A 27,069-nucleotide genomic window follows, 5' to 3' on the forward strand; every position below is an offset into this window, starting at 1 on the left:
GGTTTGATTCCCAGCACCGACATATGGCTCAGAACTGTCTAACTCTAGTACCAGGGGATCTGACACCTTCTTCTGACTTCTGTGGTCACTGTACACATGTGATGCACAGACATACATTCAGGCATACACATAAAATTAAGAGCCAGATGGTGTGGCACTTGGGAAGCAGAGACTAGCAGAACTCTACATACCAATGGTACATAGTAAGATCCTGTCTTTAAAATAAATAAAATCTTGGGGCTGGAGACATGGCTCAGTGGTTAGGAGCACTCAATTCAATTCCCAGCAACCACATACATGGTAGCTCACAAGCACCTATAATGGGATCCACTATCCTCTTCTGTCTGATGCCCTCTTCTGTCCAGCAGGAATACATGCAAATAGAGCACTCATACGCATAAAATACTTAAGTAAATCTTTAAAAAAATAAGTAAATAAATTTTTTTTTTTTTTTTTTTTTTTTTTTTTTGGTTTTTCGAGACAGGGTTTCTCTGTGTAGCTTTGCGCCTTTCCTGGTACTCGCTTTGGAGACCAGGCTGGCCTCGAACTCACAGAGATCCACCTGGCTCTGCCTCCCGAGTGCTGGGATTAAAGGCGTGCGCCACCACCGCCCGGCTGCGCCACCACCGCCCGGCAAGTAAATAAAATTTAAAAGCTAGTTATTTTAATTATATATGTATGAGTCTATCTGTGTGAGTATACATGCACCTGTGAGTCCAAGTACCCACAGAGTCCAGAAGGGGGCATCAGATCTTTCAGAGCTAGTTACAAGAGGTTGAACTGTCTATCCTCTTAACTGCTGAGCCAGAAAGTTATGTCCACTCACCAGATTCCTGGCTTTATCAGCCACTCACTTCTCTCTCACCACTCCACTGACATAACTCACCCTCATCACCACCTGCTCACTGCTGTTGCTAATGGTCATCAGCACTCAGGACTTCTTAGCAGCCTGTCCCTAACAATTACTCCCTCTTTCCTAAACTTCCCTTTTCTTTCCATCCTAACTTTCCTTCTGGTTTTGCTTCTGCCTCCTCAGCTAATCCTGATTTGACATTCCATACCCTCCTTTGTTGAGATCCTGCAACTTTTCTCAATTTCAACTTTCCCAAGTTCTACAAATTCTGTCTCAAGACCCATGCTTCTACCTACTGGCATCATCATCTGAATGCCCAAACCTTAACATCTCATGTCCAATACCTTTCCCTCTAGAACACTGCCAATCTTCCAATGATCCCTCCTCTCAGGGAATAATGTCTCCATCCACCTCGTCACTCTAATCAGAAGACATCTTGGTCCTTCTTGAACTTTCGTGCCCTTACTGCATACAGTGAGGTACTAAACTCAAGCTCCTCCGAGCTATTTTTTCCTCTCACCTTCACTGTTTCTACTTTAGGATTACAGTAACCACCCACCCCCCTTTCTCTCTAACCCACTTCCCACACTGCTTTCAGCAAATGTTTTCTTCTCCTATTTAACATCTCAACAGCTCAGAAAACAATGTCCAAAATCTTCCACAAAACAAAATTAACATCACTGAGCCCTATCTACCTGCAGCCAACTGAGAAGCATCCCTTGTTACCTGGCAATTTCCTGGTGGTAATCATAGTGTTCATCCTCCTCCAGCCATTCCAGGGATCCCGTGGTTGGATTGGCACGACCACAGAAGACCTTCATGGTGCCAACTGTTTCCGCAATGTTTACACAGAAATGTGGCCTTGTCAATTTACTTCTTAGGAACAGATCTGGATATCAGAAACCTAATCAATTATAATGCCTATGGTGAAGGCAAGGGACAAGAAAACAAAAAGGAGAAAAAAAAATCAAGAAACAGACAAAAATGTCAAAGTCACTTAAAAATTTTATTAATGATGACAAGGTCTTCAATCTCAGCTCTGGGGAGGAGAGGCAGGGGGATTTCTGTTAAGTTCAAGGCCAGCAGGGTCTACACAGGAAGTTCTAGGCCAGCAAGAACTACAGTGATAGCCCATCTCAAAAAATATATTAATCAGTATTTTAATATTTCCAGCAAGGGTGATCTCATTTTATATACAGCATATACTATCAAGAACTATAATAAAAGTCAGGTGTGGTAGCACATGTCTACAATTTCAGCACTTAGGAGGCTGAGGTAGATATAAGTATCTGAAGTTTGATGCCAGCTTGGGCAATGTTGTGAGACCTTGTCACAAAAACCAGAACAAAATACGTGACGGTACATGTCTTTAATTCCAGCATTAGAAAAGTAGAAGCAGCCGGGCGGTGGTGGTGCACGCCTTTAATCCCAGCACTCGGGAGGCAGAGCCAGGCGGATCTCTGTGAGTTCGAGGCCAGCCTGGACTACCAAGTGAGTTCCAGGAAAGGCGCAAAGCTACACAGAGAAGCCCTGTCTCGAAAAACCAAAAAAAAAAAAAAAAAAAAAAAAAAAAGTAGAAGCAAAGCTGAGTGGTGGTGGTGGTGGTGGTGGTGGTGCACGCCTTTAATCCCAGCACTTGGGAGGCAGAGGCAGGCGGATCTCTGAGTTCGAGGCCAGCCTGGTCTACAGAGTGAGTTCCAGGACAAGCTCCAAAACTACACAGAGAAACCCTGTCTCAAAAAAACAAAAGAAAAAAGAAAGGTAGAGAGGGGCAGGAGGAACTCTGAGTTCCACGCATGTCAGAACTACACAGTGAGACCTTGTCTTATTTTTTTTTTTTTAAAAAAGGGGGGGGGGGAATCCCATAGTAAATATATAATACTGTCTGGAAATTTTGGCACTCTTCAGAAATTCCAACAGGATCAGAAGTGCCTCACAAGTTCATCCAGGTCCAGCCCTCAGGTGAGGCAAGTGAGAAGGCAAAGTGAGCCAAGCAACGAGCTAACAGAGGAGAGCAAGAGCGCCGAAGTGGATATTCCTCAGCATATTAAACACACTTCTCTGTGGTGTCACTGGGGTTTAACTAAGAATACTTAGAAACGCACTGAGGTCCACTCCGGAGTTTTAATTAAAAGCATGTCTACGTAGGGTACACACCTTTGACTACACTACTGCGGGCAAGTGTTGTGAACTATCGAACGGTTTCCAACTACTAAGAACACAGACTAAAAAAGCCATCCCGGCCGAGCGGGGGTGGCGTGCTCCCTTAATCCCAGCACTCGGGAGGCACAGGCAGGAGGATGTCTGTGTGAGTTCGAGGCCAGCCTGGTCTACAGAGCAAGTTCCAGGACAGGCTCAGGCAGAAGGATGTCTGTGTGAGTTCGAGGCCAGCCTGGTCTACAGAGCAAGTTCCAGGACAGGCTCCAAAGCTACAGCGAAACCCTGTGTCAGCCATCCGGAGTAAGAGGAACGGCTGAACGGTTCGGGGACCGAAGGCTGGGGCTTCGTACAACTGAGGTCCGGGTTTGCGGCTGAAGCGAGGCTCCCTTGTGCCCCACACCCTGCTCTGTGCTCAGCCACATTTTGAGAAAGGACAATCACCCAAGCGGACTGCTGTGTCTGGGCAGACCTGTCCGCCAGGGTGTCTGAACAACTCCACGTGGCCTCTGGAAAAGTCCAGAAGTATACCGGAAACCCGAATATACCCACGCCAGGGCCCTCCGCCAGAGCCCCAGAAATGAGGTCCGAAAGCTGGCTGCACCCAGGACCAGCCACGGCCCTACCTCCTCGGCACCGCCAACAGATCACCCGCTGGGGGAAGCACTCCACTCGCCGCCAACGCTGCGGCCATTTTGCCTCGCCCACCACCCGGGGGCGGGGCCTCCGTGCGTAGGCGTGACGTCCCCGCGGCGCGGCCCTCTGCGGGACTGGAGAGATCTCCCGTCGCACCCCGCGCCTTCCCACAGTGCTCCACGAGAGTCGCTATGGAGGCCGGCAGGACCGCGGTGTTGCGCGTGAAGCGGAAGCGTAGCGCGGAGCCCGCCGAGGCTCTCGTGCTGGCCTGTAAACGCCTCCGGAGCGGCGAGGTCGCGTCGTCTGCTCCGGAGACGCCAGAGGGTCCGGAGACAGCGGCTGAGAGTAATGTTTTCCAGTTGGTTGCTACCGTGCGCTCCCAGGTAGGAGATGGGGGTGTCTCCATGTGTGGAAAGGATCTTTGAACGCTGCCCGTATACAAACAGTTTTCCTGTCTCCCCTCAGGAAGAGCCAATCCAGCAGCTTGTGCGGGCTGCCCTGCGCCCGTCCCGGAGCAGCCAGCTGCGTATTCGCCGCGATCTTCGTGCCTCAGTTCGCGAGGTCCGTAAAGAGGGCCGCTACAAGGTAGTCTCCAGCCACCGATCTTCGGGGATCTCTAGTAGTTTGGAGCCCCAGTGTGTGTCAGAAGCTGTCGGGGATGCAGGCTTCCAGCTGTTGGACCTGGTCCACGAGGAGGGAGACCCAGAGGCGGCTGCCACAGACTGCTGCCAAGTGAGTGCTGAACGTCTCTGCTCTGCTCTACACGATAAGCTTAAGGATGGCTAGTCCACTCTAAAAGATAGCTTTATATTACCTGTTTGGTTTTTTATTTTGTTGAGTTAGAGTTTTGCTGTGTAGTCCTGGTTGACCAAGTATGTACTATGTAGCCCAAGCAGGCCTCTGACACACCGCAGTCCTGCTTCAGCGGCCCCAGCACTGGGATTACAGGTGTGGACCACCACACCTCTCACGATTGGTTCTTTCTTTCTCTCTCCTTTCCCCCACCCCCCTTTGTCTCTTAGTCAGTGGGGTGGGAGGGAGGGGGTTTCCAGGCCAGCCAAGACTACACAGTGAGACCTTGTCTCAAAAAAAAAAAAAAAAAAAGTTGGGTGTGGTTGTCCAGGCCTTTAATACCAACACACTCAGGAGGCAGAGGCATTAATATTAATATCTCTTTGTGTTCAAGGCCAGCTAGGGCTACACAGTGAGACCCTGTCTCCAAATAAAATTGTTGTAAGGCCTTTTGAAAAGTAGATTTGAGCCTATTTAAAATATATACATTATTACTTAGAGATTATGTTAGACTTTTGTTGCTCTGACAAATGAAGTAAAGGAAGGAAGGAATGTTTTGGTTTTCTTGTTTTTGTTTTGTTTTGTTTTTTAGCTCAGAACTGTAGAGGTTTTGGTTCATGGTCAGCCTCAATTGCTATGGATCTGTATTGTAGCAGAATACTATGGCAACAGAAGTATGTAGCAGAGCAATCACCCTATAGTGGCCAGCAAGCAGATTGAAAAAAATTAAAGTTTATGTTTTCCTAATAATCATATTTCCAGGATTCAACCTAGATAAATAATTCAACAAAAGTACACAACTGTGGCATTAACAAAAGATACTGTTGATTTCCTAAGTTATTGTGCTATATACTTCGCCAAGTTTTTGTTTGGGCTTTGTTTTGCATTGCTTAAGGAGCAAACTTGGGGCAAGTGTTCTTCCACCAAACTAGATGCCTAATTCTGTATTTCCCTTTAATTTGTTTTATCTTCACAAATACTATGAATTAGATACTTTATCACCATTTTGTTTTTACTCTTTCAAAATAGTAGATTTCATTAGGACATTTCTGTACATCTATACTGTCTTTTTTGATCACATTCATTCCCTCTACCCTTTGTTGTTCCACTCACTTCTGAACCCCTCTTCTCAATGAACCCTGATTACTCTACTGTTATTACTGTGGTCTTCGTTTGTATTTGTCTGTGTTCCCATGAATTTATTTGGGATTGCTTACAGAAGCATGGGTGAGATGTTTCTAGCTGTGTTACCTGGACTTTTGTGTCAGTTTCTTTCTTTCTGAGATAGGGTCTCACTATGAAGACCAAGTTCTTACAGAGAGCTGCCTGCCTCTGCCTCCCACGTACTGGGATTAAAGGCGTACACTTCTACACCTGGCTTTGTATATTTTATGAATGTCTGACCACATGCTTCCTTTCTGGAGAGGTGAATAATTTAATATATAGGAAGGCTTAGAACAGTGCTTCCTGATGAATATATGATAAATACTTGTTAAATGTTAAGTATTGGTACTGGTGTGCCTGGAAGGCTAGTAGCCACTAGCTGCTTTGTGTGCTTGATAAAAATTAGTTTGATCGCATAAACTTAAAAAACTGGAGTTTCGCCGGGCGGTGGTGGCGCACGCTTTTAATCCCAGCACTCGGGAGGGAGAGCCAGGCGGATCTCTGTGAGTTCGAGGCCAGCCTGGTCTACTGAGCGAGATCCAGGAAAGGCGCAAAGCTACACAGAGAAACCCTGTCTTGAAAAACCAAAAAAAAAACAAAAAACCTGGAGTTTCTTAGGGTGACCCATGAAAAGCAAGCATAGTACTTGGAAAAGTAGATAACCTTAATTTGTGAAGATGTTACCACATTAGAGCAGTAGTTCTCAATCTTCCTAATGCTCTGACCCTTTAATATAGCTCTTCACGTTGTGGTGACCTCCAACCATAAAGTTATTTTGTTGAACCAGGTAGTGGTGGCACATGCCTTTAATCCCAGCACTCAGGTGGTAAAGGCAGGCCTGGTCTACAGAGCTAGTTCCAGGATAGCCAAGGCTACACAGTGAACCCTGTCTCTGGAAAAATGGGAGAAAAAAAATTGTTGCTACTTCGTGTCATTTTGTTACTGTTATGAATCGTAATGTAAATATCTGATATGTAGGATATCTAATATGCCATCCCCCAAGAAGATCAAAACGCACAAGTTGAGAACCACTGATTAGAAATAAAACAGCTGGGAAAGAAGGAAGGCATGGTAAAGCTGTAGGTCTTCTGCATTCCATAGGTCATAGGTGATTAAGCTTTGTGTTACGCTAAGGAAACAGAATCTAGTATTGCAGGTAGCCACATGTGTGTTTGTTTTTCCTAGGAAAGATAATTTGTACCTATAGTCAGTGGGCCAGAGCAAGTTCCTTTCCTTCCATTGGTTGATTGATATGCAGCCCTCAGATAGTGTTAAGTGTTGGTGCTTCTCTGGGTCATCTCTACTTTTTAAATGGAGTGGCAGTGAAACTATGTAAGGGCTTGTTTTCTCCAAGATTATCACCATTTTTCAAAGGCAGGACACATTCATTGTGATACTGCTTATAGAGGCTAATAATTAATTCAATAAATAGATATACATGGGGCTATAGAGATGGATCAGCAGTTTTTGCTGTTTCATCACGAGGACCTGGGTTTGGTTCCCAAGCACCCACATAAGGCCCCTTAAAACTTCCTGTTGCTCTGGTTTAAGTGGATCCAGTACCTTTTGGAATCTGGGCACAGTGTACAAGTGGTATACATATAGACATACATATGTCTGTGAGTGATTACCTTGTTAATTATAGAAGGGCACAGACTATGCCATATGTGCATAACACACAAAAATTTTAAAGGAATAGACATACACAATCGTTTGGAGTTTTAAGAACAACATGGGAAATATGTGTTTAGCAGTAGAATGTGCTCTGTGTATATAACTGAAAATATGAGGGCATATATGCAGACATTAAAAATAATTTTTCCGCCGGGCGGTGGTGGCGCACGCCTTTAATCCCAGCACTCGGGAGGCAGAGCCAGGCGGATCTCTGTGAGTTCGAGGCCAGCCTGGTCTACCAAGTGAGTTCCAGGAAAGGCGCAAAGATACACAGAGAAACCCTGTCTCGAAAAACCAAAAAAAAAATAATTTTTCCAAAGAATGGTGAGGTTGCTCAGCAGGTAAAGGTACAACCTGAGTTCAATCCCTAGGATTGTGCACATGGCAGTACTGTCCTGGTTTCCTTTCTGTTGCTGTGATGCATTTTGTACAAAAGTAACAGGGTAGTAAAGGTTTTAGGAAAGGCAGGAACTTGTAGCAGAAACCATGTAAAATGCTTCTTTCCTTGTAGTTTTGGGTTTTTTGGAGGCAGGGTCTTGTGGGGGGCCATCCCACCCCCACTTCTCCCCAGGGTACTCGAGCAGGAGCAGCAGGAAATATTAGATAGAAATATAGCTAGAGAGACAGACAGAAACACAGAATAGCCTCGGAAGGACCTAAATCCTTGTCCATTAGATCCAGAGCTTTATTCAAAAGTGCTTTTTATAACAATGCCAAGGGGAGGGGCAAAGGACCTCCCCTTGCTAGGTACAGCCAAGTGTAGACCCTTCCAAACACCTGGTACTCAGGCCTGTGGTCCAATCATCCTCTTATGCAGTCCTGCTGGGTAAAGCCACTAGGAAACCTAGGTAAGCTCCAACAGGGTCTCACTATGTAGCTCTGGCTATCCTAAAACTCAGTATATAGACCAGGCTGGCTTTGAACTCAGAGATGTATGTCTGCCTCTGTCATTTGAGTGCTGGGATTAAAGGTTGTGCGCCACTGTGCCATGCTGGAAAGTGCTTCTGAGTGTCTTGCTCTCTCAGGCTTATGTTTAGCTTTCTTTTGTAGCCAAACCCCTGTTCAGGAAATGGTACAGCATAGTCTGTGCCCTTCTATAATTAACAAGGTAATCACTCACAGACAGGGCCACTGGCCAGTCTGCACAATCCCTCTTCTCTGGTGACTCTAAGCTATGTGAAGTTTACAGTTTAAACTAACTAGGACACATACAACTGTAGTAAAAAATTTAATTTTTCTACAAAGTATAGTGACTCAATGCCTATAATCCCAGCATTTAGGAAAGTGAAGCAGGATTTCCAAGAGTTTGAGGCCAGTCTGGGCTGACATAGTTCAGACCAGTAACAAAAGTTATAAGAGTTCATGAAAAACAACACAGCCACCTAAAAGTAAACTAGAAATTTAGGGGTAAAGATCAGTGATAAAGCACTTTTATCTAGCTTGTATAATGCCCTCAATTCAAATTTCAGCACTGAAAAAAAAAATCATTTAGTTTACCCACAACCTGAAAGTAACTAGAAGGAAGCTGGTTAATTTACTCTGAATATAAAATTGTTTGGCACTTTTGTTAGTCTTAGAAACTTAATGACTACATAATTTAGTGGATCAGGTGGGGATCTATTAGTTGGAGCCAGAACTCTCCTCATAAAGAGCACTTGTTGCTCTTGCAGAGGACCTAGGTTCAATTCCCAACACCCACATAGCAGCTCACAACCATTTGTAACTCGGATATCAGGGAGTCCAACGCTCTCTTCTGACCTCTGAAGGCACCACATATACATGTGGTACATATACATACATATAGGCAAAACACTCATACACTTAAAAAATCTTTGAGGAGCAAAAGCCTACACAAAAGCTTGTACCACTAATTCCTTTGTGACTTTAGAGCAAGGGAAATTTCCCCTTGGTTTGTATGTGATATCAGTCTCCCTCTGTGTGCTTTGGTCATGGAACATTCCTACTTTTGTATGGTAACTGGTTTGAGCTGTGTAGCTTCCTGTGATGAACTTGTTCAGAGGGGCCATCTGCATCATTTCCCTGCAGCTTCCAGATGACCCAGGCCCTGTAGTCAGCTAGAGAACATCTTAACCTGGGCTAGTTCTTTTCTGGGATTTTTGTGTTTTCAAGCTCTTTCTTCTGGCAGAGAGATTATAGATGAGTCTAGTTTTTATTAAATTTAAGATATTGGTCAATTAGGATGAGCCAGATGACGGATTTAGTAGGCCCTATGTGGACCTATGGATCCCCAAGGAAGAACATAATAGCAAAGAGTATTCAAAAGACCTGTAGAAGCAGGTAGAAAGAGACCTGAGGTCCCAGTACTTGGGAGGCAGAGGCCGGTCTAGTCTGTATAGCAAGTTCCCTGCCAGTCAGGGCTACATAGCGAAACCCTGTCTCAAAACAACAAAATGTATCTTGTACACAGCATGAAAAACAATAACAGGCCTTCATTTACCCAATCCTTAGAACATTAAGGGTTTTTTGTTGTTGTTGTTGTTGTTTTGTTTTTTTGTTTTTGTTTTTCCAGGCAGGGTTTCTCTGTGTAGCTTTGGAGCCTGTCCTGGAACTCTCTCTGTAGCCCAGGCTGGCCTTGAACTCACAGAGATCTGCCTGCCTCTGCCTCTTGAGTGCTGAAATTAAAGGTGTGCATTACCACCATCCAGCAGAACGAACATTAAGTCTTATTGCTATCATCTGTCTTCTTTGTAGACATCTGATCCAGATGTGATCCTCTGCAATTCGGTAGAGTTGATCCGTGAGAGGCTGACTGTATCTGAAGATGGACCACGAGTGGAACACCAAAAGGAACCAAAGCATAATGATGACTATGTATATGACATTTACTATATGGAGATGGCCCCTCCAGGATGGATTGAAAACATCTTGTCTGTGCAGCCCTACAGCCAGGAGTGGGAGCTGGTAAGGGGTCTAGGAGGAGAAGGACGTGTATCAGGGTATTTGGACTTCCTATACCCTACTCTTTTTTGGTTTTGTTCTTTTTTTTTTTTTTTTTTTGGTTTTTCGAGACAGGGTTTCTCTGTGTAGCTTTGCGCCTTTCCTGGAACTCACTTGGTAGCCCAGGCTGGCCTCGAACTCACAGAGATCCGCCTGGCTCTGCCTCCCGAGTGCTGGGATTAAAGGCGTGCGCCACCACCACCCGGCGGTTTTGTTCTTAAATTTTTAAATGAATTTTATTTAGTGTGTCTGCCATGGTCCATGTGTGAAGTCAGGGGACAACTTGCTCTTTCTACCATGTTGGTTCCTGGGATCAAACTTAGGTCATCAGGCTTGGTGGCAAGCACCTCTAACCACTAAGTCATCTTGCTATCCTTTTTTTGTTGAGACAGGTCTCATATAGGTCAGGCTATAACTCACGTATACCTAAGAATAAATTTCTGATTCTTCTATCTCCAAAACACAAATGCTGGGATTTATGCCACCATTTCTTGCTTCCTTCATCCCCCTCCTTTAAAAAGTTTGTGGGGCATGTGTGTGTAAATGCATGTTCCTGTTTATTGGAGCACACAGAAGCCCAAAGTTAACATTGTCTTCCTTGAAGCAGGGTATCTCACTGAAGCCAGAGCTCTCCAATTCCAACTAAACTAACAAGACAGCTTGTCCCAGAGATTCCTATTTCTGGGGGGGGGGGGGGGGTCTCAGGCAGGCTACCTAGCCCACTCAGCTTTACATGGGTTCTGAATATCCAAACTCTGATGCCTAAGCTTGTACAGCAAGTATTTTATCCACTAAGCCATCTTCTAGTCCCCTATTTTTCTGAAACAGTATCACTATGTAGTCCAGGCAGGCCTTGAATTTTGGCAGTCTAAACTGCCTCAGCTTCCCCAATATTGGGATTACAAGCATGTAACACCACATGGCTGTGAACTCCACTCTCCACTCTTGATATTTGAGAGTTTTTTGCTTTGTTTTTGGCTTTCAAGATAGGGTTTCTTTGTGTAATAGCTCTGGTTGTTCCTGGAACTCACTTTGTAGAGCAGGCTGGGCTCAAACTCACAGAGATCCACCTGTCTCTGCCTCCCAAGTGCTGGGATTAAAGGTGTGTGCCACCATTGCCTGGCTGGATTCCACTCTTAATAAACATTATTCTAGTTCTTATTTTTGCTTAGAAGGAAAATTCTAAATCCTTTGTAAAAACCCTTGTTTATTAGCAAATGTGTTTGTTGGGCTACCTACATTGAAAGTTTTGTTCATAATGAATTTTCAGGTGTTTTTGAGTCTTAATGTTTTTTTTAAAGGACCTAGGTCCAATTCCCAGAATTGTCAAAACCAGACATTGACATGAATAAGAACAAAAATACTTGCTGGACAATGGTGTCAAGAATCCAAGCACTTGAGAGGCAGAGGAAGGCTGATGTCTGTGAGTTCCAGGCCAGTCTGGTCTACAGAGCGAGTTCTAGGACAGCTATGGCTTCACAGAGAAACCTGTCTTGAAGAAAAATGAAAAGAAAGAAAGAAAAAAAAAAAAAAAACCTTTTATTACGTCTACAGGCCAGAAGAGGGCACCAGATCTCATTATAGATGGTTGTGAGCCACCATATGGTTGCTGGGAATTGAACTCAGAACCTCTGGAAAAGCAGCCAGTGCTCTTAACCACTGAGCCATCTCTCCAGCCTACCACTTTTCAAAACACTTGCATGCTGGTGCCCAAAGTAGACAGAAGAGGGTATTAGTGAAGTTACAGAAAATTGTAAGCCATAATGTAGGTGCTGGGAATTGAACCTAAGTCCTCCTCAAAAACATCAAGTGCTTACTGGGAGGTGCTGGTGTTTCCTGGGAGGTAGTGGCAGCACTCAGGAGGCAGAAGCAGGTAGATCTCTGAGTTTGAGGCCAGTCTGGTCTACAGATCAAGTTCTAGGATAGCCAGGGCTGTTACACAGAGAAACCCTGTCTCAAAAAACAAATGTTGAAGTTTTTTTTGTTTGTTTTTTAATTTTTGTGTATAAAGAAGTCTATGTATATGTCTGAGTGGATGTGCATGTATCTCTGGGTGCCCTTGGGGGCCTCTGTTAACCAATTTTGCAGATGGCACCCACCTTAGACCACTATGTGGTCTCTAATCCTGCTTTCCTGTACTATTTACTGTTTTTGATCCTGACCTTTGGCATTACCCAGTCATAAAATCCTTTTCCCACCTGATAGTCCTTCAGGAATTTGTAGATGGATGCCATTACCTTTTACTCATTCCCCTCTAATGACATTGGAATGTAATATCTCTTGAGTGAAGTTAGGCTCTTATAACCCCTTCATAGCCTAAGATTACATAGTCTCTTGTAAAGCAGTCAGATGAACTACCATTTTTACATTGTTCCTTTACTTGAATCTCCCCAAGATGGTATGCCAGTAGCTTCCCCTAAGGAGCATAACTTAGAGGTTTTAGACTTAAACTTGTGTTTATGTTGAGACGTTCAGGTGAATGATGATCAGCAACCAGAAGACACATATGATGATGAAGATGATGAAAACAGTGAAAATAATTGGCGCAATGAGTACCCAGATGAAAAAAGCAGTGATGGAGATGAAGATTCTAGAGGTAGGTAGCAACCCAGGTGGGGAGGGACTGATAGGAGTCAAGATTGAGATGAAGATGTAATTAATTGATGGGTATGCTGCAAATGGCTGGTTTTCCCTCTTTTTCCAGGGGAACTTCGAGGGTATATTATCTTTTCAGTCCTAGGTTCTAATTCTTAGTTGTTACTGCCTATGTATGGGAAGTTATTTCACTTCTTTGAACATCAGTTTCTCTCTAAAAATGAGACAATATTGGATCAACTTTAGCATTTAGTAAAAGGTATAGCCCATTCTTTTCCCTACTCCCATCAAGCAAGAAAGTATTAACAGGGTTGGAGAAATGCTCAGTGGCTAAGAACACTGGCTGCTTTTAGAAAGATCTGGGTTCTGTTCCCAGTACTGACATGGCAGCTCATAACCATCCTTAATTCCAGGGAACTCTCTTCTGACCTTTGTGGGCACCAGGCCTACATGGGATGCACATACATACATTCAGGAAAAATGCTCAAATACATTAAAAAGTAAGAAAAAGCCTTTAATTCCAGCACTTGGGAGACAGACAGGTGAATCTCAGTTCAAGGCCAGTCTGGTCTACAAAGTGAGTTCCAGGTCAACCAGGGCTACACAGAGAAACCCTTTCTCAAAAAAGAGTATTAACATATCAGCCAGCAAGTCTGGCAATACAAGTTGGATCTCCAGAACCCTTGCTGTGGAAGGAGAACCAACTTCCAATATATATATAGGCTTGAGCGTGTATTTTATAATGGATAATAAAATCCTTATCTCCTTATAGGCTCTAATGAATACAACAGCTTCAGTGAGGAGGAAAGAGACAGCAGGCACTTGGTGTGGAGCAAGTACCCTTTGGACGTGCAGAAGGAGTTTGGCTATGATAACCCTCATGATCTGGATTCAGACTGATGGTCTCATGAGATTCTTCCACAAGCCCTTGAGGGCTCAGTGACTACACTATCATCATCTTAGGATGCCTAACTGAACATGTAGAAAGAAAAACTACCCCAGCACAGTAAAGACCAACTAAGGGCTCTTCTGCTTGTAAGTGCTAAGTGAAGCCAAGAATGCTGGCTCATGCCTGTAATTTCCAGCATTCAAGAATCTGGGAGCAAAAGGAGCACTGAAAATGCCAGGCTAGCCTAGGAAGTTCTAGGCTAACCTGGGCAAAATAAGATTCTATTAAAAGAACAAAAATAGTAAGTGATCCTACCGTCTGGAAAATAAAACGATGTAAAACCTCCAGCTCAGGTGGTTTTTCTGTCATTCTGCTTTTCTGCTCAAGCCTAAAAGGAGCTTGTGAGAGGAAGGTCATCTCTACAAGGGCAACAGTGGCTCCCCTGCCTGAGCTATGGGAGATCCCACCGCACCCCACCCCACCCCTGGACTCTGATAATGGTTGTAATGACTGCTCTCATCTTTTGGCAGTGGTGCCAAGGAACAGTATTATGTGATATTCTTTAATAAAAAAATAACTTTATACACAGAAGCGAGCAATTCTTTTAAACAATCTAATTATCTTAGGTGTTTTCCCCACAGAACAGGGAGAGGTTAGTGAGGCAGACATTTCATTGATACACTATGGACTAAGTTAACTGTTTATAGCACTCATAAAAAACAAGTTACAGTTCAATATACTGTGGCCAATTGGTTTCAGCACTGCCAAAATCCACCATCTATTCAAATCCCTTACATAAAATGACACAATATTTGCACGTACTCTGTCTTAAGATTATAAAAATCTAATGTAAATGCTATCTAAATTTTACCACTAGTGGGGAAGTACAAGAATATGTACATGTTTAGAATAGGCACATTTTCCCCAAAATATTTTTTAAAATCTCCAATGAATTGAATCCATAGATGACAGGGCTCACATACATGAAAGACCCACCATCAATAGGACCACTTTTGTTGCCAGAACTCCTAGAAGCATTCCCCCTACTCATTTTCTAAATCTCAGCTTCCTTAGCCCTAGATGTAGTATTATTGTCCAACAGAACTTTCCACAGCATGTTCTATATATGCACTGTGCAATTGTATGGCTGCTGAGCACTTGAAATATTAGTGCAACTGAGAAACCTTGGGGATTTTTGTTTTGAGGGATGGTAAGACAGTCTTTTAGCCTTGGCTATCCTGGAACTCAATGTATCGACCAGACTGGCCTTGAACCAGAAGAGATCCACCTGCCTCTACCTCCCAAGAACTGGAATTAAAAGTCTGAGCCACCAACATTAAGAGTTTTGTTTTGTTTTTTCTTTTGGTTGGGGAAGATTCAAGACAGGGTTTCCCAGTATAGCCCTGGCTGTCCTAGAACTCACTCTGTAGACCAGGCTAGCCTCAAACTCAGATCTATTTGCCTCTGCCTCCCTAGAGCTGGAATTAAAGGTATGGGCCACCACCCCCCTGACTATTTTGATTTTTTAAAAACTAGTAATCTTGCCTTTGTCTTCCAAGTGCTAATATTACAGGTGCAAGCTATCAAATAGCTACATGTGGCTAGTAGTTACTGTGGTAGATACTATAGGTTTAGGGAAATAACACTCAGAACATTCAATTCAGCAAATGCCCTCTCGTCCTGTGATAGCTGATCCATGGGAAAGTAAATTACACAGATGCTTTCTTACCACTACTTACAAGTTCATAAGTCTCTATTCATTCTTCTTTTTCTCTCTCTTTTTTTTTTTTTTTTTTTTTTGTTTGTTTTTTGAGACAGCGTTTCTCTATATAGTTTTGGTGCCTGTCCTGGATCTCTCTGTGTAGACCAGGCTGGCCTCAAACTCAGAGATCTGCCTGGCTCTGCCTCCCAAGTGCTGGGATTAAAGGCATGAGTCACCACCTCCCGGCTCTCTCTACTCATTCTTTCACTGTCTAACTATAAGCCTTTACCTAAATGGTAGTTCCTACCTACAAGGAGTTATTAAACGTCAAAGTGATCTATTTGTGTACTCAAACTATCCCAGTTACTTTATTCTGAGTATCAATAAAGAAACATTTCAGTGTGGCAAGTAATAAGCAGCAATATTCTAACACCAGTCATCTTGATCTGTAGGCATACAAACAGGACTAAAATCCTATTCGCCACTATAGTGTGCTCACTGCTGTGTATGTGTTCATTAAGTTTTGCTAACATTAAAGGGCCAACAACTTCACAGACTCTACCTAATGCAAAAGGGGAACAAACTGTACCACTCACTGTAAATGGGATTAGCACACCAGGAGGTGGATTCAAAGAAACAAAGGCCTGGTGGGAAGAATTACACCATGAAGCTTGAGTGCTGTAGGAAGTCTGGCTTCTTTCCCACAAAAAAAGGGTTCCTGGGAGAAGCTGTGTTCAGCTCAAAAGGAAAATATGCTGTCACAGTCAAGTGACAACATGGCTCATTAAGCAAGTATTTGAGCATCTTGAGCGTGAGGTCCCTCCTCCCAGAAACCACTGGAGGGCAGCAAATTCCTGGGATTAGCTGGGTAAGGGCCAAAGACCCTTGCTTGAAAACTTAGCTCTAGAAGAGCGTTGGAATGGGTGCCAGGTTGGCTCAGACATGAATCATGTTTGTATGGTTTAGGCAAGTCCATCTTTGCATAAAATACCTTATCATCAGGCAGGAATTTACAAATCCCCAACCCATGGCAGTAAGAATGTCACCCACAAGCTCTCACAGACACATTCCCAGAACCAAAGGCAACTGTGATCACACTCCCCTAAGTCTTTATTGAGCAAACATATATCCAAAGTTACTTCTTTGCAACTAGGGCCAGTTTGGTAAATAAAAAGGATCAGAAGGCGAGAATGCCTCATAGTAGTTATCTGTATGATTCACGAATTCCAAAACTTAAAGATGAAATGTCCATGGGGAATGCCAAGACAGCAGGGTCTTCTGTGTCCAAGATGATGGTGTCTAAGGGCATCCCAAGACAGTTGTGCAATCCACTGTAGACATACTGCCCCACAAAGATCCAAGCCTGTTATTTTGGCCTCAACTGGCAGCCTAGTCTGATCACCAAAATTAGCTGTTTTGACCCTTTCCCAGGAGTCAGACTGAGGCTGAAGCTGTTTTCTCCCAGTCTTCACTGATCTTCACAAGGAGAAAATAACAGATTCACAAGTACCAAGTACTTCCTGAGATTTCAATCTCACCAACTCTTGGACAAGAGAAGGCAAACAGGTGTACTATCCCACAACCCAAAATGGTTCAGAGTGTGAACAAAGCCTGATGTCGACATGGTTTTCAGAAAGTTAACGACCACTTCCAGCACCAGAGTGGGCTTGCATGAGTCTACACAGCAAACCTCACACAGGCCCTTAACAGAACAAGCTATGTGACGACTTGAATCCATGAGATGTTCTCCAAGCCCACTAACAACTGATGGATCAGGTAATCTACCTGAATTCCAAAAACATTCCAGGTCTTTTACACTTCATAACAGAAATCCAGAGATTTACTTTCTATCAACTAGAACAAAGGCCAAAGGTCTTAATTAAACGAAGGATTATCCTTCAAAATAACAATATTACCAGACTTCTGGCTCATGAAGTTGCTCATCTGTCCTTGCTGGAGCTGAGCCAGATGACAGTAACATGTGACTTATCTATATATTAAAGTATAACAGGTACATGTTTTAAAATGCCCTTTGTTTTTGTTCTTGAAACAGGGTCTTACTATGTAAGCTCAGATAATATGGTACTCACTTGTAACCCCAGGCTAACTTTGAACTTTCAGCAACTGGCCTGTCTCAGCTTATTGAGTGCTAGGATCACAGGTGTTCACCACCATGTCCGGCTTTAAAAACCCTTTAACTTCAGCTTCATAGATAATGCTCGACACATTATGAGAAACAGTGTCAGAATGTGACCTACTATCACACTGAGACATCGCTGAGGGCCAGGAGATAATGTTTTGAGTACTTGGACTTTTTTTTTTTTTCTTTAAAGACAAGATCCTGTGAGCCCAGAGTGGCTGCCTGGAACTTACTATGTAGCCTAAAGCTAGCCTCAAATTCAAACTCACCCTGCATCACCATGCCAAGTGCTCAGATTACAGGTGTCTACCACCACACCAGCTAAGGTAGTTTTTTTTTTTTAAACAATTCATTTATTGCATCCTGCAGACAAATAATCACTAATGGTTTGCTACAATTGGTGTCCTGGATTAAATATCAATAAATAATGAAATACAGGAGTTTGAATTTGGTGACAGGAGTGACTTGTCCAGGTAGTAGCAGAGATACTCCCACTCAGCTAAAGTAATGAGGTTTTCTTTCAGCCCTTGTTTCAAAGGCTCCACAGCACCATGGCTTCAGCTAGGAAGGAGGCTATCAAGCGGCCAAGACAATTTCTTTATGAGCCAGAAGCTCACCTCCTTGCTTAAGGATTTTGACCATAGTGCTAATATAATCTGAGCAAAGTCAATCAGACAGGTAGTACCTACCTCCTCAAGGAGATGGGTTCTCTGTACACAATGAGATCCCAAGGGTATCCCAACATTCGGACCCACAAATGAGAAGTCCTCAGCAGGAGGACTTTCATACCAAGACCCTGAACACTCTTCTTCCCATCAAGCTTATTATTTACTTGAACATTAAGTTCCAGGGCAGGGAGTGATGTTCCTCTTGTGGAATTCAAGAAAGGGGGCACACATTGATCCCATGTCAGTTAAATAAAAGCCTTGCTGTTCATTCTACTCAACAAACAAAAAAAGGGAACACAATGTTTTCCCTAAGGAAGAATTTTGAGCCACAGGAAGAAATGGCAGCATTTCAGGCCTCTAAAATCAAGTAGCTGGACTTGGTCAGAGGAAAACTTCCCATGAAGGAGCTCCACTGTAAAGACTCCTGGTTTAAAATGCAAATAGCTGTGAACCGTCGTGAGCCATAGCTGTCAACCTAACATTTGCTCATACAATGTACCATACCAACAGGGCTGCACCTATCTGCCAGAAGAAGCAAACTAAATCAATCCCCTACCCCAACCTCCCCTCCCACTGAAGTCCCCCATCTTCAGGCTGGCCTGATCGGTATCTTCCCATAGCTTACCAATGAGAGAGCATTGGCCCTGAGTCCCCTTACAGAATGTGGGCCAAGAGGCTCCTTTAATTCAGAAGGGTTAGGTAACTGGTCTTTGGTGGCTCTGGTCACAGCCTCTGGGCTTCAGGGAATGTCATCTCTGGCTTCTAATCAGTTTTCCTCTCAACATTTTTCTCTTCAGCTACATCTAGCTCAGTCAAGACGCAAAAGCAAAGCTTCTGGGTTACTCTGGTGACAGTAGCTAAATGAAAATAAGAAGCACAGGATTTAGCAAACATACTGTGGTACAGTTCCAATCTGAATACCAGAAGGCTGAAAGCTTGTCTGTGACTCCTTCCCACCCATCCCTTTGGCACACCAAGCCTAGCTTTGTCCTTTACAACCAACAAGCCTCTCTATCCACACCCAGACTTTTCTCCCCAGGTGTGGTGGTTCACACCTATAATCCTAGCACTTGAGAGGGCAGGAAGATGAGGAGTTCAGAGTCATCCTAAGCTATATAGTGAGTTCAAAACTAGCTTGGGTCACACAAAATCCTATCTCAAAAAAACAACAACAAGCCAGGCAGTGGTCCCACGTCTTTAATCCCAGCACTCGGGAGGCAGAGCCAGGTGGATCTCTGTGAGTTCGAGGCCAGCCTGGTCTACAGAGTGAGTTCCAGGGCAGGCACCAAAAAAACTACACAGAGAAACCCTGTCTCAAAAAACCAAAAACAACAACAACAACAACAACAACAACAACAACAACAAAAACAAAAACAAAAACAAACCCAACACCAAAAAACAGAGAGTGCTTTAACACTAGAACAGAAGACAAAAAAAGTATGCTGGGCAGCCAGGTTTTATCCCCTTGCCATTAAGTAAGGAGGAAGCATTGGTAGCCTCTGCATGTACCTGAGCAGAAGCATACAGCCAGTGAACAACAGAGTCAAAGCCAACACTCACCCAGAACATTCCTAATAAAGAGTGGCCTCCGGGACTCTGGCAGGTAAACACCCATGAAGTAGACAGGGACCCCAGAGAGGGCAATCCCAATGCCAATGAAGGAATTGATGGTGTCACTGAAGAGGGGTATGGCCACCAAAAACAAGGAGCATATGCAGAACACGATGGGAAAAAAGAGGCTCAGCTGAAATAGAGGTAAATGAGATTTAGTAGGGTGGGATGAAAGAACACAGCCTGATCAAAAGACGCTTTAAGATGAGGACCCTAGGGGCTGAAGAGATGGCTCAGCGGTTAAGAGCACTGACTGCTCTTCCAGAGGACACAGGTTCAATTCCCAGCACCCACATGGCAGCTCACAACTGTCTGTAACTCTAAGATCTGACACCTTCACATAGACATACATGCAGGCAAAAGCACCAATTCAAATAAAATTAAAAATAAATTATTTTAAAAAAAAAGATGAGGACCCTAAATACATAAATCTTAAAAAAAAAAATTCAGTCTAAAAAGGGGGCTGGAGAGATGGCTCAGTGCTTAAAAGCACTGGCTGTTCTTCCAAAGGACCTGGGTTTAATTCTCAGCACCCACATAGCAGTTCACAACTCTGTAACTCCAGTTCGTTCCAAGGGATCTGACACCCTCATACAGACACACATGCAGGCAAAACCCCAATGTACATTAACTAGATAAATAAATCTTTAAAAAAAATAATAAATTCAATTAAAGAAGAGAGTCTGCCCCTGCTAGTATGCATGAGCTGTGCATGTTGAGCCCTTCTTGGCTACATAGTTCCAAGCTAATCTGGACAACATGAGGCCCTATCTTCTTTTTTCCTTTTTAAAAAGGGAAGTGCTGACCTTGAGAGGTCGAGGCCAGTCAGGCTCTTTCCAGCGAAGGTAGAGCTGTCCAACAACAGACAAGCCCACAAAAAACCAGTAGCTGAAGCTGAAGTAGTTGATGAGCAGGAAGACATCTTTCACGATGAGGTAGATAAGTGTCATGGTGCACTGTGGGGTAGGTGGTGGAGAAGAGAAGTGAGTATCATTACTTCTAGACTCCACTATCCAGCAGTCTGTCAGATCTGAAATAGCTTTACCATTATTAGCTCTGGTTTTCAGTTACTCTTACTTGGCATCAGATAGATTCATTATTCACATTAACTTTCAAGGCAACATCTCCACCTCTACCTTTACTCAGCAACCCCCTTGTTGCAAGCACTTTGGTTAACAAGGTAGATTCTTCTTCCTTTCTGATGGCAGACAGGGAGGTCCTCAACACACCAACCATAGTGGGAATTACCTTATTAACCTAGAGCCCTTTAGGCCTTGGCCCCAACTACCTACAAGCAAATGGAAAAAATGATAAAACCACCATAGTGATCTGGAGCTTTTGAAAGGAAGATCAGCAAAATGGACCTATATCCACTCTGAGAGAAGGAAAACTACTTGTTTTCTTGTATGAAAATAACCTAGTGGATAGGGTTGCAGGGACTAGCTTTGTTTGTTTGTTTATTTGTTTGTTTGTTTGTTTCAAGACAGGGCTTCTCTGTGTAACAATCCTGGCTGTCCTGGAACTCAGAGATCTACCTGTCTCTGCCTCCCAGGTGCCACCACTACCTGGCTGGGACTAGCTTTCTAAGACAAAGTCAGACTTACTTAAACTTAAAAAATAGACAATTTCCCCACCTGTCTTTTCACCCCAACACATCAATACAGGATTAAAAAAAAGAAAAGCTCCTTCTGAAGCAATATAAGGGAGGCTGAGGGCAAGAAGTCTAAAGCAGTGGTTCTCAACCTCACTAATGCTGTGTGGCCCTTTAATATAGTTCCTCATGTTGTGGTAACCCTCAACCATAATATTATTTTTGTTGCTACTTCCTAACTGTAATTTTGCACCGTTATGAATCATAATGTACATATCTAATATGCAGATAGTCTTAGGTGACTTCTGTGAAAGGGTTGTTCAATCCCCCTTCCCCAAAGGGGTCTCGACCCACAAGTTAAGAACCACTGATCTAAAGCTCAAGAACAGATTAGGCTATGTAAGAAGGCCTTGTCTGGGGCAGGGGAAAATTAATAAATAGTGGGCTAGGAGTATAGGACAGTGGTAGAATGCCTGTCTCATATATGGGGCTCTGGGTTCCATCCCAAATACTACTGAAAAGATAATGAATTGTACTTCAAATCTTAGAACAAAGCCTAAAGTATAGTGTAAACTAGGAATCCTGCATAAACCTGCCCAGCCCACATTCTCCCAGCAAAGCTTACATTGAACAATAAAGCAGGCACAGGTGTAAAGCGCTCAATATGTATCATGGAGAGGAGGTTCGGGAGGTGGCCCTCACGAGAGCCGACGAAAAACAACCTGCAAGAGTATGAAATGTGTCAGCAGCAGCAGCCTTTTACTCAGCCACACTCCTCAGACAAACTAAGCTCAGAGCCCCAGAAAAAAAGCCAGGGGACAGCCTTTCATGCTTCATACACACCCAGCCCATTACTCATACTACCCACAAATGTCTTCAACTATTAGCACCTCACCACTATCCAAGGATGCTCATCCACCATTATCCATTAACCACTCCAGGCCCTCAGCAACAAAACTCACTACCACCTACCAACACTCCCGCTTCTGAACCAGATAATGCACCAACATCCCACAGACACTGTGTGTTTCCACCACCTAATGACATTCCAATCCATCCCACTAGGAGTACACCTATTCTGCCATAGTACAAATTTACAGCTTCCACAATAGCCTTTTTTAAAAGATAAGGTCTCCTATGTAGGTATGATTGGACTCAAACTTGAGATCCTCCTGTTTCAACTGGTATTTGCACAGTCTTTGTTTTAAAAGCCAATCACGGGGGTTGGAGAGATAGTACCCAGTTAATGGTATGTACTACTCTTGCACAGGTGCCCCTATAACTAGAGTTAAAAATGGTTATGAGCTGCCACACAGGTGCTAAGAACAGTCTATCATCAGAAAGGCCAAGTACCTTGATGAAGCGAAGATGGATGCATTTAGGCCCCCAAAGCAGGACAGGGCAACAGCAATGGGGATGATCCAGCTGAACATGCCAAATGTCTGGTCAGCAAATGTCTGGAGGCAGAGCAAAGAAGGGACACTCAATATAGGACAGAGTTTTGTAATCTTCCTCCTATATCGATGATCTCTGGACAAAGGCAGTCACTGCTTAACTGCCTACCCTCTGACCCCTCCAGACCAATCCCTCACACTGTAGAGCTAGAGTAGCTGCAGAAAAGAACTGGACCATTCAGAAGCTAAGCACCATGTGATCCTCATGAGATGAACAGGAGCAAATGAGGACCCCCAAGAGACTCACCACAGCCACGGCATCACTCTTATGGACATCCTGAATATTCAGCACTGTGTAATACGCCACGTTTGTCAGAATGTAGATGAGTGTCACAATTGGCATAGAAATCCCAATGGCCAGGGGCAAATTTCTGTCAGGACAAGTGAAACAAAACTACCTAGAACCAACCTCCCCCGAGAATGAAAACTCATTCAGCACCCACTGGAATTTTCTAACATTTAAACAGTTCATTGTTGCCAGGTCTTTGAGATGGGCTCCTCTTCCCCACATACCCTGGGGTAGGTATGCTCCCGTGCTCCTGGGCACTTTCCACTGAGGAAGGGAGAGCACTTTCTCTGAAAGGGGGCACATGATTAGTTTATCCTACCAGATTAGGTTCAATGAGTCACATGTGGCTTTATCACATTCTTGCATCTATGATCTCGGGATAAATGCAAGAGCACTATCCTCTGGGAACCAGAAGATAGGCTGGGGACTCGGTAAGCTAGAAACATCTTAGGCAGCTGAGGCCACAGTCTCACTACCACAGGGCTAAGTCCTGCCACCTCAGTCCTAGCTGGGTTTGCTGCTGCCCACTAAAGACCTCTCCTCTAGGGAGGACCCTGGGTTCTTTTCCAATGGAACATGAGGATGAAAGCCAAGGGCTTTCCCACATTCACTCACTCCCATCCTAGCCCCTAATGCCTCCTAACTGGACAAGGAGAGCAGGAAGAGGGGATGAGAGGCAGAGGGAGGAGGTACGAGAAAAGGGCAATTGTGCCCACCATCAGCAGGAGTTCCAGCCAAGATGGAGAGTGTGATCTCGCCTTTACCTTTCTGGGTTTTCGATTTCTTCTGTTACAAAATTAAGGGTGTCCCAACCTGAGTAAGAGAAGAGGGCAGAGTAGAGGGCAAGAGAGAGGTTTCCCACATCCCACAAGGAACCCTCAAAGGCATCCTGAAAGTGCTCAGTGTGTCCTGTGGGGCAAAAGTGGGTGGGAGACCAGGTAAAAGGGAGAGAGGGGAGGAATACGGAGAAGATAAAGGATTTAGAGGGAGAATTAAAACGATGAAACAAAAGAGAGAGGAGGGGAACAGGGCAGGGGAAGAAAAAACAAAAAACATCGTTTAATACCAAAAGAACAACAATCAGAAACTCCTTGCACTCACCACCCCACCTACTCTCTCAGGTTGAGTTTTCTTCAGTGAAACAAAAGCATTACTGACTGCACTCCGATTAACACTTCTTCCAAGGCCCTGAGGAATTTCCATTTCTGGAAAGGGACCTCAGTTCTTGCTATTTTGATCTCACTAGTCATTTGACACAAAGAAGTCATTTCTACTGACAACCAGACCTTCCCGAGGGTGGCCTTAGCTCAGATCACTGTACAGTTTGGACTTGTGGGTTTATCAGCCTCTTGGGGAAGATCCCATCACTCTATTGCAGTGGTTGTGGTGTGGTTGTATAGGGCAGGAAATCGGAGGCTATAGAGTAACTGATGTCTTCTTATCTCTTATTGGGCCTTCGGAGCTCCAACCCAAGCCAAAGCAACTGCCACCTTCCCTAGAGGCCTCTGAAGACTGCAGACTTGAAAGCCTACCTAGCTGCTCAGGACAGACACCCAGGGAGCATGGAGTTTTTAGCAAGAGTAAGCCTTTTAAGGAGCTTGTCATCACCTGCTGCAAAAAGCCTAGACTTAGGGGTAGAAAGAAGGCTCAATGGCCAATCACTTATAACTGCAGCTCCAGGGAAATCTGACACCTCTTCTAGCTTCTACAGGACCCACATACATGTGGCATACACACAAATAAAAAATTATTAAAAAGGCCAGGCAGTGGTGACGCACCGTTTTAATCCCAGCACTTGGGAGGCAGAGGTCAGTGGATCTCTGTAAGTTCAAGGCCAGTCTGGTCTACAAAGCTAGTTTAGGACAGCCAAGGGCTGTTATATAGAAACCCTGTCTTGGGGGCGGGGGGAATATTAAAAAGAGAGCCTACACCCAGATCTCAATGTGGCAAAAAGATGTAAGTGTGCAACAAGAACTTCCAGGGGTATCACCCACTGCACACAGCAGTGGTTCTCTAAGGCACACATTTTGGAAGAAAAATTACTCAGTAGCCCAATTTTACTCTAAGATACTCTTGAGATTTCAAAGACATCTAGATGCCTGACTGTAGTTACTCAGTAGTAGTGCACACAAATTTCCTGGGCTAGCTGCCTGAGAATTACTTAGGGCACTTCATAAAAGCATAGCTTTGGGCTGGAAGAAGCACTTGTCCAGCATGCATGTAGACTTGGGTCTCTGGTTCTCAGGACTATGCACACACAAGAACTTTTATACTTTTCAATTTCAAATCAATAGGTCTGAGATGAAGGATTCAGCCCCCCAGGTGTGGGAATGATAAAATAGGGAATTGGCTGTTAAATGCAGAAGATATTCTTCAATAAAGACCTTTCAGAACATCTAGGGAAGCCCATTAGCCTCAGTCTACTCTAACCCCAGAATGAAAAAAAGCTTTCAAGAGCTAGTATGTAGCTGAACGTGGTAGTATATGCCTGTAATCCCAGCACTTGGAAAGCTGCAGCAAGAGAATCAAATATTCAAGGCCACTGGGCCATGTGGTAAATTACAGGCCAACCCAAAATATACTGACATCTTGACTAGCTGAGTTAACATAGTATGCACACACAAGCCGGATGGTGGTGGTGCACGCCTTTAATCCCAGCCCTCAGGAGGCAGAGGCAGGAGGATATCTGAGTTCCATGTCGGCCTGGTCTACAGAGTGAGTTCCAGGACAGCCAGGGCTACACAGAAAAAACCTGTCTTGAAAAACCAAAAAAAAAACAAAAAAAAAACACAAAAAACCAAACAAACAAAAAACATAGTATGCACATGGTCCTGGTAACATCCATAGGAAAAAAAAATTAAGAAAAAAAAAAAATAAAGAGAACTAAAGAAAGAAAGAAAGGGAGCCAGGCATGGCGGTACATGCCTTTAATCCCAGCACTCGGGAAGCAGAGGCAGGTGGATCTCTGAGTTTGAAGCCAGCCTGGTCTACAGAGCAAGTTCCAGAACAGCCAAAGCTGTTACACAGAGAAACCCTGTCTCAAAAAAAAAAAAAAAAAAAAGAGAAAAGAAAAGCCAACATAGGAAAGACAGTGCTCATTTCACAACATTCTGACATTTTGTCAAGAGCTGGCTTTGAAAGATTCCTCAACACAATGTTTAATACAAGTCCAGATAAACAATAAAATACTGCAAAATGACATGCACCCCTTCCCTACTGCCCCTCCTCTAGGAAAGTCAAGTTTTCCCACTTACAGACTATAACCAGGAGCCAGTAATCTATCCCCCTAAATGACTTCCATGACTAACCCAATTATACTCCAAGTTTCAAGAACTCCTAGTACCTTTGCTAGCTTCCTGAAATGCTATTTCCAAAGAAGTCCTGACCAGAACCGAACATTTGACATGTCCAATTGGCCAAATCAGCCTGGCTGACAAAGCCCAGGAAGAGATTCAGAACCATCTTTCATGTTCACTGACAACACTCTAGAATATACTCAAAATGTGCTGAGAGATGAAGCTAGCTAAGTCCCCATATCCTTCTCAGGGAGCCAAAGAGGTTTCAGGAGACATTGACCCTTCTTCCCACCTCAGCCCCTCTTACCCTGGCACAGTTTAACAAGGCCCATGACAATGATGGCAATGAGTGCCAGGACCTTGGCATACGTGAATGTGTCTTGTACTCGTGTGCCCCACTTGACATAGGCACAGTTCACAAATGTCAGCAGACCTAGAAGGAAAACCATAGTATCACTGACAGGCTTGAGCTGAGCACACAGACCCAACCTCTCTATAGAAAGCATTTTTCTACCCTCCCTGCCTAAGTTAGAGGAACAATGGGTCAGTGAGAACTAGAACAGGTAAACAGAAGGAGCAGTACACAGGCCAGCTCAGCAC

At 44.0% G+C, this 27,069-nt stretch overlaps 3 protein-coding genes across 10 annotated transcripts in view; 1 reads left to right on the forward strand and 2 right to left on the reverse strand.

Moving 5' to 3' along the window:
* The window catches only part of Prmt7 (protein arginine methyltransferase 7), a 59,759-nt gene extending 40,789 nt beyond the window's left edge, over positions 1–18,970 (reverse strand). Inside the window, exons 1-2 of one of the 3 annotated variants that reach the window (XM_052727669.1) lie at positions 18,854–18,970; positions 1,580–1,774 (exon numbers count right to left, since the gene is read on the reverse strand). In XM_052727669.1, coding sequence (XP_052583629.1) covers positions 1,580–1,674 — 95 coding nt within the window. In that variant the 5' untranslated portion in view covers positions 1,675–1,774; positions 18,854–18,970. Of the gene's footprint in view, positions 1–1,579; positions 1,775–3,636; positions 3,771–18,853 lie in introns of those variants that run through there. The other 2 variants (XM_052727670.1, XM_052727668.1) reach the window with 2 other exon arrangements.
* Slc7a6os (solute carrier family 7 member 6 opposite strand) lies at positions 3,719–14,300 on the forward strand. The gene is made up of 5 exons (XM_052727681.1): positions 3,719–4,029; positions 4,112–4,378; positions 9,989–10,198; positions 12,710–12,830; positions 13,602–14,300. The coding sequence occupies exons 1-5, from the start codon at positions 3,838–3,840 to the stop codon at positions 13,727–13,729; spliced, it is 918 nt and encodes a 305-aa protein (XP_052583641.1). The 5' UTR covers positions 3,719–3,837; the 3' UTR covers positions 13,730–14,300.
* The window catches only part of Slc7a6 (solute carrier family 7 member 6), a 31,674-nt gene continuing 21,117 nt past the window's right edge, over positions 16,513–27,069 (reverse strand). For 4 of the 6 annotated variants that reach the window (XM_052727675.1, XM_052727680.1, XM_052727677.1 and 1 more), the window contains 8 exons: positions 26,777–26,902; positions 23,938–24,082; positions 23,132–23,255; positions 22,784–22,887; positions 22,056–22,152; positions 20,646–20,795; positions 19,789–19,972; positions 16,513–19,085 (listed from right to left, as the gene is read on the reverse strand). In XM_052727675.1, the coding sequence (XP_052583635.1) occupies positions 18,991–19,085; positions 19,789–19,972; positions 20,646–20,795; positions 22,056–22,152; positions 22,784–22,887; positions 23,132–23,255; positions 23,938–24,082; positions 26,777–26,902 (1,025 nt within the window). In that variant the 3' untranslated portion in view covers positions 16,513–18,990. The remainder of the gene's footprint in view (positions 19,086–19,788; positions 19,973–20,645; positions 20,796–22,055; positions 22,153–22,783; positions 22,888–23,131; positions 23,256–23,937; positions 24,083–26,776; positions 26,903–27,069) is intronic. The other 2 variants (XM_052727678.1, XM_052727679.1) reach the window with 2 other exon arrangements.

This window comes from Peromyscus californicus, unplaced genomic scaffold (assembly GCF_007827085.1).
Source record: "Peromyscus californicus insignis strain IS unplaced genomic scaffold, ASM782708v3 Scaffold_8__1_contigs__length_139910024, whole genome shotgun sequence".
Lineage (NCBI taxonomy): Eukaryota > Metazoa > Chordata > Mammalia > Rodentia > Cricetidae > Peromyscus > Peromyscus californicus.

Excerpts from the sequence above, each read along its gene's own strand:
- Slc7a6os (XM_052727681.1), top strand. The coding sequence starts at position 3,838 with ATGGAGGCCGGCAGGACCGCGGTGTTGCGCGTGAAGCGGAAGCGTAGC. Across the intron at positions 4,379-9,988 it reads CTGCCACAGACTGCTGCCAA|ACATCTGATCCAGATGTGAT; the intron begins GTGAGTGCTGAA and ends TCTTCTTTGTAG. Across the intron at positions 10,199-12,709 it reads ACAGCCAGGAGTGGGAGCTG|GTGAATGATGATCAGCAACC; the intron begins GTAAGGGGTCTA and ends TGAGACGTTCAG.